At 35.7% G+C, this 16,502-nt stretch overlaps 1 protein-coding gene across 2 annotated transcripts in view; it reads right to left on the bottom strand.

Moving 5' to 3' along the window:
- Positions 1–16,502, bottom strand: part of GABRA2 (gamma-aminobutyric acid type A receptor subunit alpha2) — a 142,265-nt gene that overhangs the window by 9,380 nt on the left and 116,383 nt on the right. The window contains exons 9-10 of one of the 2 annotated variants that reach the window (XM_086407692.1): positions 6,753–6,955; positions 154–333 (exon numbers count right to left, since the gene is read on the bottom strand). In XM_086407692.1, the coding sequence (XP_086263818.1) occupies positions 154–333; positions 6,753–6,955 (383 nt within the window). The remainder of the gene's footprint in view (positions 1–153; positions 334–6,752; positions 6,956–16,502) is intronic. The other variant, XM_086407691.1, reaches the window with a different exon arrangement.

The following is a 16,502-nucleotide window of genomic DNA, read 5'->3' as shown; positions in this document are numbered from 1 at the left end:
CAACTCTATGCTCTTCCTATATACAATGTTGCTTTTTTACAGTCATTGCGGCTACTAGAAAGCCCATTATTTGTAAAAAAAACAACATGCTCCCTAATTAGATAATGGTATTGTTAATTGTCTGCTAACCATCCTAAGAAAAGTGATACTTACAGAAGATTGTTTGAAGGTTATACAGTCCATCCACTTCTCTAAGTACTCTAAAGTCTTTCCTTGGATAAAATGGTGCCATAAGAAAGCTATATACTTGGACCATATTAGCTTAGCTCCTTGAAGAATTGCCTTCACTGAGTTGTAAGTTAATGTAATGCCTTCAGCTTTTATTGAAGGGGACTACAAGAAACATCAATATGAAATTAATTACTGCATTTATTGGGAAAATGCTGACATTATTGCAATAGCACCCAACTTTTTCTATATAGTGTTGGATTATTTGCTAAGTCATGTCCGACTCTTGCAACCCCATGGACTGTAGTCTGCCAGGCTCCTCAGTCCATGGGATTCTCCAGGCAAGAATACTGGAGTGGGTTGCCATTTCCTTCTCCAGGGGATCTTCCTGACCAAGGATTGAACCCTGGTCTCCTGCATTGCAGGCAGATTATTTACAACTGAGCTATAATGGAAGCCCTTTTCTAATATAAAACCCATATTATATTGATTAAAAAAGAGAATTCAGTATAGGATTTTTTTTTCCTGAGGAAATTTATACTTCCATTTTTTGGTTGAAGGGAAATAAGCTTCCCCCTACGGTTCATTCTCACAGCCAAGAAGCTTAGAATTTGAATCTTAGCTATTCTAGCTATGGACTGGGCTTACTGGGTAGCTCAGCTGGTAAAGAACCTGCCTGCAATGCAGGAGACCCTGATTCAATTCCTGGGTCAAGAAGTTCCCGTGAAGAAGGGATAGGCTTACCCACTCCTGTATTCTGGCCTGGAGAATCCCCATGGACAGAGGAGCCTGGCAGGCTACAGTCCATGGGGTTGCAAAGAGTGGGACACGACTGAGTGACTAAGCACAGCACACAGCACAGATATGGACTACAGTTAATATTCTGGCCCAAATGGTGGACATATTTGCAGTCTATTTTCCTTCATCCTGATTTTCTACTTCTATTTATATAATATTATAATAATTTAAGTACATACATTCTTTTGATAGACTGTCTGAAATGCTTTTGGAACAAAGAAGGATCTTAAAAAATACAAATAGATGAATAAAAACACTTAAAATGTGATGCAATGTGATTACCATGGAGTGAATCCCAAAATAATGGCACAGTTCATGTTAATTTGGATATTATGGTGCTATGTCTGTGTTTTCAGTAATTTAATATGTAGTGTATTTCCAAAGAATATGTTTTTCTTGGCCAGTGTAAAACCACTGACTCATATTTAGAAGAAAACACAGTTTTAAGAGAGTAAAGGTATATTTTAAAATTTAATTCAAAGAGCTATATGCTAAACACTATGTTAGGTATTAGCAAAGAAATAATGAATAAGAGGAGAATAAAACCATTCTCCTCTATACCATATAACTTACTGCTAGCTTTGTTTATAATAAAAGTATAAGGTAATGAGGTTACATAAAAGGAATTTGTGGCAAGTACTATAAAAGCATAATGGTGGTGGCAATTACATACAATTGGATAGGTCTTAGGGAATAAGTAGTTCATCAGTTAGGAAAGAAAGGAGAGGGCATTTTAGCAAGAGGGATCAACATATCTAATGTCATGGAGATGGGAAGAGGCATGGATAGTTGGGGATGTTTTTAATGGCTAGAGGAAGAATATGAGCATGGACTTCAGATCTGTTCAATCCTGGATTCACCATTTATTAGATGTGTGATCTTGAGCAAGTAACTTTACTTGATGAATCTTACATTCCTCATTTTGACACAGCGATATTCCCAGGCACGTAGTGGTAAGTGCACAATAAACAGCAAAATACTTTCTTATCATTCATGACATAAACAAATGTATCAGAAAGCTATATATTTGGGCCATATTAGCTGAGATGCTTGAAAAATTGCTTTCAGCAATTCATTAAAGAGCTAAAAAATAAATGACCATATTTCTGTTTTAGAAAGATACCAATGGAACTACTGTACAGAATGGATTAAAAGGAGACATGATTAGAGATAATGAGGAATAAACAGACTGAAAATAATGAAAGGTGGTAAGGACATGGCCTGTGGACATACACATAGGAAAATGGACATTTACAGCTGATTAGATCTCAAGGGATGCTTTCAAGTTGTCGGTATGTGAAACTAGGTTTTGCCATGTACTGAGATACATATGAAAAAATAGGCACTTAGGACATTTTATTTTTTGGTTGCTTGCTGTTTCTTTCATCTTTTAAAAGAGATATGCAAAGATTGACAAATCATGTTCATGTAGAACATGGGTGCCTGTTGGATATATGAACCTGGAAGTTAAAAGAAAGGTATAATAACTGTGGAAGGTAAGATAAAGGTGTGCGCTGTGGTTATGCTTTGGTTATGCTTACTTAATTACACCACATTTATTGAAAACGAATATGTATAGTAAGCCCTGTACAAAGGGCCAAAGGTAAATGATTTATTAAAATAAATGTGGTCATTGTTACCATGAACAGTGAAGGAGCTAAGACTTAAGCATGCAATTGTAAGCTCTAATAAAGAATGAAATGCAAAAGAGCAGGATACTATACATACTTATAAAATGATCTAATTTTTCAGGGGTCAGGGGAGCAAGTATTCAGAAATTTCCTGAGGACTGGGCTTCCCTGATAGCTCAGTTGGTAAAGAATCTGCCTGCAGTGCAGGAGACCCCAGTTTGATTCCTAAGTCAGGAAGATGCCCTGGAGAAGAGATAGGCTATCCATTCCAGTTCTCATGAGCTTCTGTTGTGGCTCAGTTGGTAAAGAATCTGCCTGCAAAGCAGGAGACCCGGGTTAGATCCCTGGGTTGGGAAGATCCCCTAGGGAAGGGAATGGCTATCCACTCCAGTATTCTGGCCTGGAGAATTCCATGGACAGTATAGTCCATGGGGCCGCAAAGAGTTGGACACGACTGAACAATTTTCACTTCACTTCACACTGGTATTTGTGCTGAGGATGAGTAGGTTTTTATCTATTTAGAGATAATAAACAGTAGACAATGCATAGTGTGGCTAACATTCCTACAAATATTTTCAGTAAAATCCTTAAAACAAGAATCACATAGTAATAGCAAGAACAAAAAAATACATTTAAATGACTGTCTTTGGGGATAAACAAGAGCAAATGCTAGGTAGACTGGACATACTCCACACTTAGGGAAAGAATCTCAAAGAATAGAATGAATAGTGGCAGCTGTCAAGATTTAAGGAAGGAAGGTGATATTCTAAGCCCTGTTTTAAAGGCCTGACAGAAGAGAAAAAGTTGCTGACTTGGACCTGAAATGGAGTCTTGGAGTATAACAGTATTCAATGAGTTCAATGGGAATCCCTTAAGAAAAATGAAAAATTATCTGATTTGAAAATGTAGAGACTGGAATCCTTCAGCTACAGGACAATAAATAGAAAGATAACCTGATTACAGTGAGCTGAAAATTAAACTGAAAGGGAGAACATATACTTTACAAGCAATGCTTTCAAAAAGCTTGAATGGAAAAAGAAGAATGGGGAATCTGAGGATGGAGGAATGGGTGATAGAATCTGGAGAGAGTTTTGCTTTTGCCTTTACGGTAGATTAAGTATATTAGGCATCATCAGAAACTTACAGGAAGCAGTTGAAAAAGAGAAGATGGCTTTGAAGAAGTAAGAAAAGAAAATAATAATCGATGGTTTAGTATTGAAAAAGGAACAAGAGGAAAAGGAATCAAGAGATAAGGTAGAAGAATTAGTCTTGAGAAAGGTTCCAGAAGAATTTGGGAAGTTGAATAAATAGATACTTTCACATATGAAAAGGCATAAATATGTGAAGTTGAATTATTTGATCCTGCACTAAATTTTTAGATCGATAAAGTTTTGTTAACTAATTTCACACCTGAGGCAAAAAGTAGTGTGCAATCTTGTGCAAGATCACAGAGCAAGATAGGCTTTGTCTTCTAACAGAGGGCTCAAATGTAGCTTGAATATGAAGCAAGTGAGTTTATTTGTTTGTGAAAACTAACCTTAAAGATCATCAGAGCACAATCTACATATAAACTGTATGTTAATACATATTTCTTTTTTCAAACATACAATATTAATATGAATCTCCAAGTGATTATCCTCATGAGACAAATTAATACTTGCCAGTTAACAAACCTTAAATAACTTTTTATATATGCTTTGGATTGACAGATCATTAAGTGCATTTACTCATGCTTACTAACTCCAAAAATGAGGACTTCCTCCAGCCTGGTTCAACTAAAAGGATCCCATTTTGGCCTATGGATAAAAACTTTGTATTTCAGGAAAATAACTGTTTTCCACTTAATTAAATCTAAGGAAAACTAAAACAGAGTAAATTGCACTGATTTTTTTTTTTTTTTTTAAGGCAGATGTGCTAGTTTGAGGCATTCCACTATGTATCCTTTTAGTTTTAAGAACCTGGTTATTTCCAATAGGAAAAAAAAAAAAAAAACCTCTCAAAATGTATTTGAATCATGAAAATGGATGAGTACTCCCTGATAAATTTACCACTGTAAAGTATTAAAAGATCTTCCATGCAGGCAAAGAAGTCTTGTCATTGCTATTACACTGCCAGATTTAATAGCAAAAATCAATTTATTCTTTTATTCAACAAAACTTTCTGCAGTGCCTACTAATTGCCTGACACTGCGTTTGGCACTCCAGCTATGCAAAAGTGGTTAACAAGCAAGGAGCCTGATGTAATGTTCCCTTTAACTTAACCACTGAACTTGAAACACTTAGAACTGAAATATCAAATTTTGTTAATTGTTCTCTTGCAAATTAGGTTGGTGCATAAATGATTTCAACCAAGATTTATCTGCACTATATGTGATCTGATACGTGGATAGACTTAAATCTAGTATTTGTCTCTGTCAGATTATTGCTTTTAAAATGCATTATCAGGAATCTGGTTTTTTTTTTTTTTTTTTGCATTTATAGGTACTTGTATTTTCCAAGTTCAGGGGTTGAGAAGGCATATTTTTTGATATGCCAAATCACAGTGTCAATTTGATTGGCACCTCAATGCATTAAAAATAAAATATCAATATATTTCTACATAGATTTACATCACAAACCACTATTTATCTTCTGTGATGTATTTGCAAAGCATTTTATCTTCAAAAAATGTTAGTATGAAAGTGCATGTGTAACTTATATAACTTAAAAGAAGTAACTGCATAGATAGCAATGAAAAAGCAATATACTATATGGGGAATGAAAACATAAATCAACAATAAAATGTGATGGGAATGTTGAAATAACCTAAAAGTTAAGCATAGAATATTAATCAGATTTTCTTTAATATTTACTCACTGACTATTAGTATACAAAATATAGTTTATAAAATGAAATAAATCAGCACTTGTTAAAATTTTACAGTTTACAAAGTTAAGGGAAAAGACTATAATATCAATGTCAATATAATCATATAAATTAGAAAAAAATTATGTTCAAATAACTGAAAAGGAAAATCAGCAAGTATGTTGTTCCAAACTTAATGGAAGGGTATTCAGGTAGATACTTTGTAGAAAAGAAACCCTCCAAGTAGAACTTTTTATTATTATTGAGGAAACTTTATATCTCATTGTGATGTATACAAAGGCTCCTCTTAAGGCAGATTGAGAAAGGAAATAGCTATTTATCTGCACAAAACTCACACTTCCTTCAGTACCTGAAACCGAAAAATAGGCATCAATAATTCCCAAAGAAGTTAATCTTAAAGATAAATATTTTTTCTCTTGTGGAATAAATGAGCAACTGAAAATGTCTAGGCATTCCTACCTACTTACTTATTCAATACAATATGGGAGCGATTACAATCCCGCGAGTTTTTTTACATCCAAGCAACAGAGATGATACCCCCATCTCTGAAGAGTAACTCTGGAGTAACTCAGCCAACTGATAGGGCCTGAGATTCTATAATTGGTAAAATTAATGCCCACTTTTCTTTTCCGAATCTTTTTACTGGAAAGTGGTGTGGTTAAAGGCATGAACTTAATGGTCAGGCAGATCTGGGTTTAAGTAAACATTAACTTGTGTGAACTTGGGCAAGTAAGTAACTTCACTAAACTATACCTTCTTCATAAAAAATGAGTGAGTGAGTGAGTGAAGTCGCTCAGTCGTGTCCGACTCTTTGCGACCCAATGGACTGTAGCCCACCAGGCTCCTTGGTCCATGGGATTTTCCAGGCATGAATACTGGAGTGGGTTGCCATTTCCTTCTCCAGGGGATCTTCCCAACCCAGGGATCAAACTCAGGTCTCCCGTGTTGTAGGCAGACGCTTTACCGTCTGAGCTACCAGGGAAGTCCCATAAAAAAAGAGAGAGAATTAAAAAGAGATCCTAGTTATAAAGTAGTAAAGATTATATGAGAGAGCATATGTAGAAAACTTAGCAAGTGCTTGACACACTGTCAGAGCTCAACTGATGCTAGGAAGTGGTTTTAACAAAGTAATAATACCAGCACTTCTAAAGAATTTCAGGCAAGAGCATACTTTAAAAGAAAGCTTTATGTTTGAATGTTCTTAATGTCAAATTTGAGGAACAGTATCTGTTACAAGCTAAATGGGTTGAGGGATTCGCTTAATCACAGTTAGAAGGAAGTTCTCACTTACCTTGTCATTTACTACACTCTTTCCATCCCAAGCCCATCCTCTTTTGGTGAAGTAATTAACAGTTGCAAATTCAATTAGGGCAGAGAACACAAATGCATAGCAAACAGCAATAAACCAGTCCATGGCAGTTGCATAAGCCACTTTGGGGAGAGAATTCCGAGCACTGATGCTTAGAGTTGTCATTGTTAGAACAGTTGTTACTCCTGCAAAAAGATAGGAAGCAAAAACATCAACAAATACCAGTACGACAGCATTGGAAATATTTTTTTTTCCCCAAAAGGTACTTTCATTGCCACCTTTAGTGACTAGAAAAGCAAACAAACAAAAGTCTTCTGAAAGAAAATACTGCAAAGTTAATTATCATAAATGGTTATTATACTTTTTTGAAGTGATGACTCTGAAATGCTTTGCTTTCTCATTTTTGTTTGTATGAATCTCCTTTTCCGCTTAAGTACCATTGAGGTTAGAAAGACTGGTGAAACTGAAGTAGAATTTCTGATGAGGAAAACAGGTACTTGAAATTGACCCATTTCCCATTAACATTAATTTAAAAAATCCTTCACAAAGCTTCACATTAATTTGTTCATCATTTATTTGACTCATTCTAAGCAATGGACTGGTCATCCACACTAGTGATCACAACAGAACTATGATTAAGAAGTTCTTCATTCTAAGTATAGCTAGGCTAAGTATGAAATTTTCTAGACTGGCTAGTATTGTGAGGATGGAATTTCTTTAATAATGAAGCTTTGGCTTCCCTGGTGGCTCAGAGGTTAAAGCATCTGCCTGAAATGCAGGAGACCCGGGTTTGATCCCTGAGTCGGGGAGATCCCCTGGGGAAGGAAATGGCACCCTACTCCAGTACTCTTGTCTGGAGAATCCCATGGACGGAGGAGGCTGGTAGGCTACAGTCCATGGGGTCGCAAAGAGTCAGACACAACTGAGTGAGTTCACTTTTCACTTTTCTTTCTCAGAATCTACAGAAAAATAAAACAAGCAACTAAATGCTATACCTTATAAAATATTAACCACTAATTTTAAGGAGTAGTTTATACCTCCGTTGTTTTAAAGAATGTCGTTCGGGGAAATCACAATGGTTAAGTAAAAAGAAAGCAATAACTCAGAAGACAGTCACAACATCAGTCAAAATGTCTACAGTTACCTGCTTTATCAGAGATTCAAGAGAGGATTAATTATGTACATGCATGCATGCATGATAAGTCTCTTCATTCGTGTCTGACTCCTTGTGACCTCATGGACTGTAGCCTGCAAGGCTCCTCCGTCCATGGGATTGTCCAGGCAAGAATACTGGAGTGGGTTGCCATGCCCTTCTCCAGGGCATCTTTCCAACTCAGAGATCAAACCCATGTCTCTTACGTCTTCTGCACTGACAGGAGGGTTCTTTACCACTAGTGCCACCTGGGAAGCCCAATTATGTACACAGAGGATATATTAAATTAAAAGAATCAAAATGTTGGTGAAATGTTCATTCATATAATGAAATTCTTTTATATTTTATATTTTATTCTTTTATATTTCCCTTAGGATAAATAAAACAGATTTTTTCCCACCATAGAGTTAACAATTCATAATAGCAATAATTCTATTTAATTATGAATGAATGAATTTGAGAATATGATGGTAGTAGTAAGAATGAAAGGTAGAAAGATAAATCTAGGTAAAAACAAATTTAGCTCACCTGCTGCTGAGTCAATATTATAAAACACATTTAAGAAATATATTGTGTTAACATGCAACAAACTGTGAAAGATTTTAGATGGTGTCTGCTTTTGAGAATTTGGTACAGTACAATAATTAAATAGAATACAAGACAGTTATACCCACACATACAAACAACAACCTATCCTCCCATGCACACACACATATATAAATGCAACTGACATGAAAATAAATTTAACTTCATCAGCAGTCAAGGGAAAAAAGCAATAATGAGATTTTTTTTTTTTTTTTTTTTTACATGTGTTCCCCATCCTGAATCCTCCTTCCTCCTCCCTCCCCATACCATCCCTCTGGGTCATCCCAGTGCACAAGTCCCGAGCATCCAGTATCATGCATCGAACCTGGACTGGTAACTCGTTCCATATATGATATTTTACGTATTTCAATGCCATTATCCCAAATCATCCCACCCTCTCCCTCTCCCACAGAGTCCAAAAGATTGTTCTATACATCAGTGTCTCTTTTGCTGTCTCATATTCAGGGTTATTGTTACCATCTTTCTAAATTCCATATATATGCGTTAGTATACTGTATTGGTGTTTTTCTTTCTGGCTTACTTCTCTGTATAATAGGCTCCAGTTTCATCCACTTCATTAGAACTGATTCAAATGTATTCTTTTTAATGGCTGAGTAATACTCCATTGTGTATATGTACCACTGCTTTCTTATCCATTCATCTGCTGATGGACATCTAGGTTGCTTCCATGTCCTGGCTATTATAAACAGTGCTGTGATGAACATTGGGGTACACATGTCTCTTTCAATTCTGGTTTCCTCGGTGTGTATGCGCAGCAGTGGGATTGCTGGGTCATAAGGCAGTTCTATTTCCAGTTTTTTAAGGAATCTCCACACTGTTCTCCATAGTGGCTGTACTAGTTTGCATTCCTACCAACAGTGTAAGAGGGTTCCCTTTTCTCCACACCCTCTCCAGCATTTATTGCTTGTAGACTTTTGGATTGCAGCCATTCTGACTGGCATGAAATGGTACCTTATAGACCAGCAAAATGTTAGCAAAACTTTGAAAGACTGATATTATCCTGGCACTGAAGATGATGTGGGTCAATGAAATTCTCTTTAGGGATTACAAACTGGTGTACTACATCTAAGAAATTGTTGCCTAATCTGAGGTCATAAAGATTTAAGCCTATATTTTCTTGTGAGTTTTATAGTGTTAGATCTTATATTTAGGTCTTTGGTCCTTTTTGAGGTGATTTTTTGTATATGGTAGATGTCCAGATCCATTCTTCTGCATAGGGATAGTCAGTGGTCCCAACACTACTTGTTGAAAAGACTTTTCTTTCCCCATTAAATGATCTTACCACTGTTGATGAAATCAACTGATCAAAGATGGGTTTACTTCTGGACTTTTAATTCTTCTTTTTTTTCAAACTTGAAACTTTTTATTTTATACTGGGGTATATCCTACCAGTCCATTCTAAAGGAAATCAGTCCTGAATATTCACTGGAAGGACTGATGCTGAAGCTGAAACTCCATTACTTTGGCCATCTGATGCAAAGAACTGACATTAGGAAAGATCCTAATGTTGGGAAAGATTGAAGGCGGGAGGAGAAGGGGACAATAGAGGATAAGATAGTTGGATGGCATTACTGACTCAATGGACATAAGTTTGAGTAACTCTGGGAGTTGATGATGGACAGGGAAGTCTGGGGTGGTGCAGTCCATGGGGTCACAAAAGAGTCGGACACGACTGAGTGACTGAACTGAACTGATAGCCATTTACAATGTTGTGGTAGTCTCTGGTGAACAGTGAAGGGATTCAGCCATATATATACTGGACTTTCAATTCTATTCCATTCATCTACATGTCTGTCCTTACACAAAATTCACAGTTTTCATAACATAGCTTTAGGGTAAGTGTTGAAATTGGAAAGCATGAGTCCTCCAAATTTCTTATTCCTTTTCAAGATTATTTTAGCTATTCAGGGTCCCTTATACTTCCCTATGATTTTATGGTCAGTTTGCTCATTTTTTCAAAAAATGTCCTTGGAGTTTTGGTAGATATTGCATTAAATTCCTTGTTTGGGGAAATATTGCCATATTAACTATAATAAATCTTCTAATCCCCAAATGTGACATATCTATCCATTCTAATTGGACATACATATGTCATCTCCATGTATTTCGAACTTCAATTCCTTTCAGCAACATTTTGTAATTTTCAGTTTATAAGTTTTTCACCTTTAAACTTAAATTTATTTATAGATATTTTCTTCTTTGGGCTGTTATGTAAATTGAAATACCTTTATTTCCATTTTAGATTATTCATTGCTAGTATATAGAAACAAAGCTGATTTTTTTGTGTGTATTGATCTTCTACCTGACATTTTCCTGACAACATTATCTCTAATAGTTTTTATGTGGTTTATTAAAAGTTTTCTATATATAAGAATATGCAACTGCATATAGAGTTTTATTTCTTCCTTTCCAAATTGGATGCCTTTTATTTGTTTTTCTTGCCTAACTTCCCTGGCTAATGCCTGTAGTATGATGTTGAATAGAATTGGTGAATGCAGACATCCTTGTCTTGCTCCTGATGTTAGAACTAAAGTTTTAATCTTTCACCTCTAAATATCCTCTTTATTGGATTAAAGAGGTCCTTTTCTAGGGCTAGTTCACTGACTTTTTTTTAACATGAAAGGATGTTTTATGTTTTGCAGAGTCTATTGAGATGATGGTGTATTTTTTTCCATATTCCATAAATCTATTTGGGATTATTACATTGATTGATTTTTGTATGTTTAACCAACCTTACTTTCCTGAGGTAAATTACACTTGGTCACAAGTGTGCAATCCTTTTTATATGTGGCTGGATTCAGTTTGTTAGTTTCCTGTTGAGGACATTTGAATCTATATTCATAAGAGAGATTGATCTGCAGGGAATTTTTTCCTCTTGTGATTTGTCTGGATTGTTGAGCTTCTTGAATGAGTTGATTTGTGTTTTTCATTAAAGCTGAAAAATTTTGACCACTGTTTTTCAAATATTTTAATCCCTTTATCCCTCTTCTCTCCTTCTGTGACTACCACTGTACATATATAGACATGCTTGATAATATGCCAAAACTGTCTTGCTGCTGCTGCTGCTGCTGCTGCTAAGTCGCTTCAGTCGTGTCTGACTCTGTGCAACCCCATAGACGGCAGCCCATTAGGCTCCTCTGTCCCTGGGATTCTCCAGGCAAGAATACTGGAGTGGGTTGCCATTTCCTTCTCCAATGCATGAAAGTAAAAAGTGAAAGTGAAGTAGCTCAGTCGTGTCCGACACTTAGCGACCCCATGGACTGCAGCCTACCAGACTCCTCCATCTTAGGCACTCATTATTTTTCCTCATTTTTTTTTAACTCCCTGTTTCCCATACTTAAGAATCTTAACTGACTTATCTCTGAGTTCACTGATTCTTTCTTCTTATTGCATAAATCTACTATTAAGCTCCTCTAGTAAATTTTTCTTTTCAGTTTTGGTACTTTAGAATTGCTGAATTTCTACTTGTTTACTTTGTATAATTTCTATTGATTTGATATTCTATGTTTGATGAGGCATCATTAGTACACTTTCGTTCTTTAGACATGGTTTCCTTTAGCTGTTCTATTTTATCTAATGTAGCTTATTTAAAGTCTTTATTTATTGCAACACTTGGGCTTCCTTAGGTACAGTTTCTAATGAATCTTTTTATTTTTTTAAATGGTATATACTTTTAAAATTTGCAGACCTTATATTTTTGTTGTAAACTGGACATTTTGAATACTGTGATGTGGCAATTCTGAAAATTATATTCTTACCCTTTCCAGGGTCTTTTTCAATTGTGACGTTGTATTTATGAACTCTGCATAGTGACTTTTCTTAACTAATTCTGTAAATTCTGTACTCTTTCCATTTGGGACCACTGAAGTCTCTGTTTTCTTAGCCTAATGGCCATCTAATGATTGGACAGACTTTCTGAAACCCTTGAAAGCATAAATTTATCTGTCTTTGTCAGGTGATTATGTATGCAGGTTGGGTATGTCTTCAACATTCAGCCACACAGTTGACAACTCTGCCTTAGCATCCACTTCCTGCTTGTATAGAGGCTCGAGGTCAATGAGAGGGGAGTGCTTTGGGCTTCCTCAGTCATTTTTGGGTATTCACATAACTGTGTATCCATGTGGCCTTCTAGATTCTAAGAAATACGTTGGTGTGTTTCAAATCACTTATGTACAATTGATTCCCCAGCTTTTCCTCTTAAATTTTTTGGTTAGCCCATTGTTTGATCCAAAAGTTTTCCATTGCTTCTGGCACAGGCAGCTAAAATATTTGTCTGTAAAGGCTTTCAGTGGTATCCCTCAGGTAGTGATTTTGACACTAGAGGGGATTCTGAGTCAGGTGAATAAAAAGAAGCTTTTTGAGAAGATCTTCCAGGGAAACACCATACAGATGAAGTGATGAGAATTCTTTCTAAATGAGCGCCTCCTGTACCAGAAATTCAAGCTTTATTTTTAAGACTACCACTTAGGTGGGGAGTGGATATGAGACTAGGGTAAGTTTCAGTACCACAGAGATTACTATTCTTACGAAGATTCTACAAATTTTCTCGAATAATTGTACTCAGGGTTGCAAACTGTTGGCTGATTTCCAAGGTTTTGAAAAAGTTGATTTTAACAGTTTTACCATTTTCTCATTGCTTTTATGAAGATGTCGGATTTTAGTATTTCTTACTCCACCATTTTTGTTGATATCACTTCAAACAATTTGAATGGGTCTCCCCTGAGACCTAGGAATTGTTTTTCTAGATAAGCCGGGGCAGGATGAAATCTGTGTACTTCTGTCCTCAGAAGGTCTTACAGTCAGATTGCTGGGTTTGAATTCTGGCTCCAATAATTGCTGCCTGTGTAATCTTGAGTAAGTCTCTCAACTGTTCTCCTTATGTTCCATAACTTCAAAACAGATCTTTAGACTATATCTACTTAAGAATAATGTTGTGAAAGTTAAGTATGTATTTACCACAAACTCTGGGACATTGTGGGAATTTACTAAATGTTATTTATTTTATTCTCTTTTTGTTGCTATTAATACTATCAGAAACCTACCCTACTGCAGTGACAGCAGAAAAATATTTAAAGATAAATGATACACAAGGCTTCTTATCATGAACACTGCTTGTAAAAGTAAAAAGGTGGTAATGTTAGCAATCAGTGATTGGGAAATAGTTTAATAAAATTTTTAATACCTATATCAGTAATACCACAACAATAAAGTTGGGATAATATTGACTGTAAAAAAATCTACAATATATTTTTCTTAAAAATGTTTCATGATTCAGTTTTCATGAAAGTTTATGCACAGGAATTTGTGTGTCAATATAGATATACTGCATGAACTTAGTAAGTAAAAAAATCAAAAAGGACATTCATCTTAAGTTACCATGTTCAGGAATAAGATAGCATGTGGTTTGGAATGATGAACTAGAAACTTTGTTTCTATTTCAAGTTCAGTTGAAATAGAAAAAAAATCAGATTTTTTCTATGATTTTATTTTTTAATTATTTAATTATTTTAATGTATAATTCATTCCTCAGGTTTTCCTCTTAAATCTTTTTGGTTAGCCCATTGTTTGATCCAAAAGTTATCCATTGCCTCTGACAGAGGCTGCTAAAATATTTGTCTGTAAATACTTTCAGTTATTTTTCTATTATTTAATTGTTTTGGTATTTTATCAGATAAACAAGAAAGGACAAAATTTCTAAGGGTATTATCTAAGATAATCATATTGATATTAGTTACTTTGGGGAATTAACATTGAGGGAAATTCACTTTTTTCCTGAAGTGGCCCTTCTTTGCTTCTGTGATAAGACAAAATGCAAAATTTTTAATTTAAACAAGAGATAATGACTTTTAATTATTTCTAATTCAACTGTGAATTTTGGGGAATAACAGATACACTAATGTGGACTAACAAAGAAAAATCTACAAAAAATGCATATTCAAATTATGGCAAACCATAAATTTAATTATGATTCTGAGTCCATACCGTTAGCTTAAAATTAAATTTGAGTCTAGTCACTCAAGCCACTAAAATGTTACAGCAATTTCAATATAAATGTTTTTCACCATATTTAAATTGCCCCTGAATCTAAATTTTATTTTCTTTCATCTGATTGTAGAAACTTGACATGAAAATTGTTAACACTGATTATAAGCTTTCCCTCCTTCCCTCCCTTCCTTCATTTTTCTTTATACTGCAGGGATAAGTTTCTCATAAGCCAGCTTTTCTCTCTGTTAGTTCAGCTTAGTCTGTCCCATTATACTATAGATAGAAAAGCTAGGCATTCAAAAGTTGCACTTCCCTAAAAAGTTCACAAACCTCCCACATGCCCATCTCCCAGCAGTGGGCATTTTCCCATTCCTGGTAAGGCCTCCATAAATGAATGTTTCCACGACATTACTGTAGCAGATTGTGTCTTCCCTTATCACCTCCGAGGGGCCACTGAAACTCAACGTTTCTTTGGGAAGCCTAAGTTTCTTTTACAGTAAAATAAAAGGCAAGTAGCTTATAAAGCGCTTTCAGCACTAAAATTTTATGCATATATGTGAAAAATATGTGACCATTCCTCAGACAATATCTAACATATAGCTATTTTACATTTTGATTTTATGCTGCATAATATTTCTTTTTCCAACTTGTATGTGCTGAAAACCTCAGTTCTTTTTTTTTAATTTAAATTTATTTATTTTAATTGGAGGCTAATTACTTTACAATATTGTATTGGTTTTGCCATACATCAACATGAATCTGCCACAGGTGTACATGTGTTCCCCATCCTGAACCCCCCTCTCACCTCCCTCCCCGTACCATCCCTCTGGGTCATCCCAGTGCACCAGACCCAAGCATCCTGTATCCTGCATCAAACCTGGACTGGCGATTCATTTCTTATATGATATTATACATGTTTCAATGCCATTCTCCCAAATCCCACCCTCTCCCTCTTCCACAGAGTCCAAAAGACTGTTCTTTACATCACTGTCTCTTTTGCTGTCTTGCATACAGGGTTATCATTACCATCTTTCTAAATTCCATATATATGTGTTAGTATACTGTATTGGTGTTTTTCTTTCTGGCTTACTTCACTCTGTATAATAGGCTCCAGTTTCATCCACTTCATTAGAACTGATTCAAATGTATTCTTTTTAATGGCTGAGTAATACTCCATTGTGTATATATACCACAGCTTTCTTATCCATTCATCTGCTGACGGACATCTAGGTTGCTTCCATGTTCTGGCTATTATAAACAGTGCTGCGATGAACATTGGGGTACACATGTCTCTTTCAATTCTGGTTTCCTTGGTGTGTATGTGCAGCAGTGGGATTGCTGGGTCATAAGGCAGTTCTATTTCCAGTTTTTTAAGGAATCTCCACACTGTTCTCCATAGTGGCTGTACTAGTCTGCATTCCCACCAACAGTGTAAGAGTGTTCCCTTTTCTCCACACCCTCTCCAGCATTTATTGCTTGTAGACTTTTAGATCGCAGCCATTCTGACTGGCGTGAAATGGTACCTCATTGTGGTTTTGATTTGCATTTCTCTGATAATGAGTGATGTTGAGCATCTTTTCATGTGTTTGTTAGCCATCTGTATGTCTTCTTTGGAGAAAAGTCTGTTTAGTTCTTTGGCCCATTTTTTGATTGGGTCATTTATTTTTCTGGAATTGAGCTGCAGGAGTTGCTTGCATATTTTTGAGATTAGTTGTTTGTCAGTTGCTTCATTTGTTATTATTTTCTCCCATTCTGAAGGCTGCCTTTTCACCTTGCTTATAGTTTCCTAGAATGGAACTGGAGGAATCAACTTGTCTGACTTCAGACTCTACTACAAAGCCACAGTCATCAAGACAGTATGGTACTGGCACAAAGACAGAAATAAAGATCAATGGAACAAAATAGAAAGCCCAGAGATAAATCCACGCACCTATGGACACCTTATCTTTGATAAAGGAGGCCAAAATATACAATGAAGAAAAGACAAT

The sequence above is a fragment of the Bos grunniens genome, chromosome 6, assembly GCF_055505025.1.
Source record: "Bos grunniens cultivar Pamir isolate PY7600 chromosome 6, Bosgru_T2T1.0, whole genome shotgun sequence".
In the NCBI taxonomy this organism is placed as follows: Eukaryota; Metazoa; Chordata; class Mammalia; order Artiodactyla; family Bovidae; genus Bos; species Bos grunniens.
The sequence above is the reverse complement of the archived record's forward strand: the minus strand, read 5'-3'. Positions and strand labels throughout refer to the sequence as shown.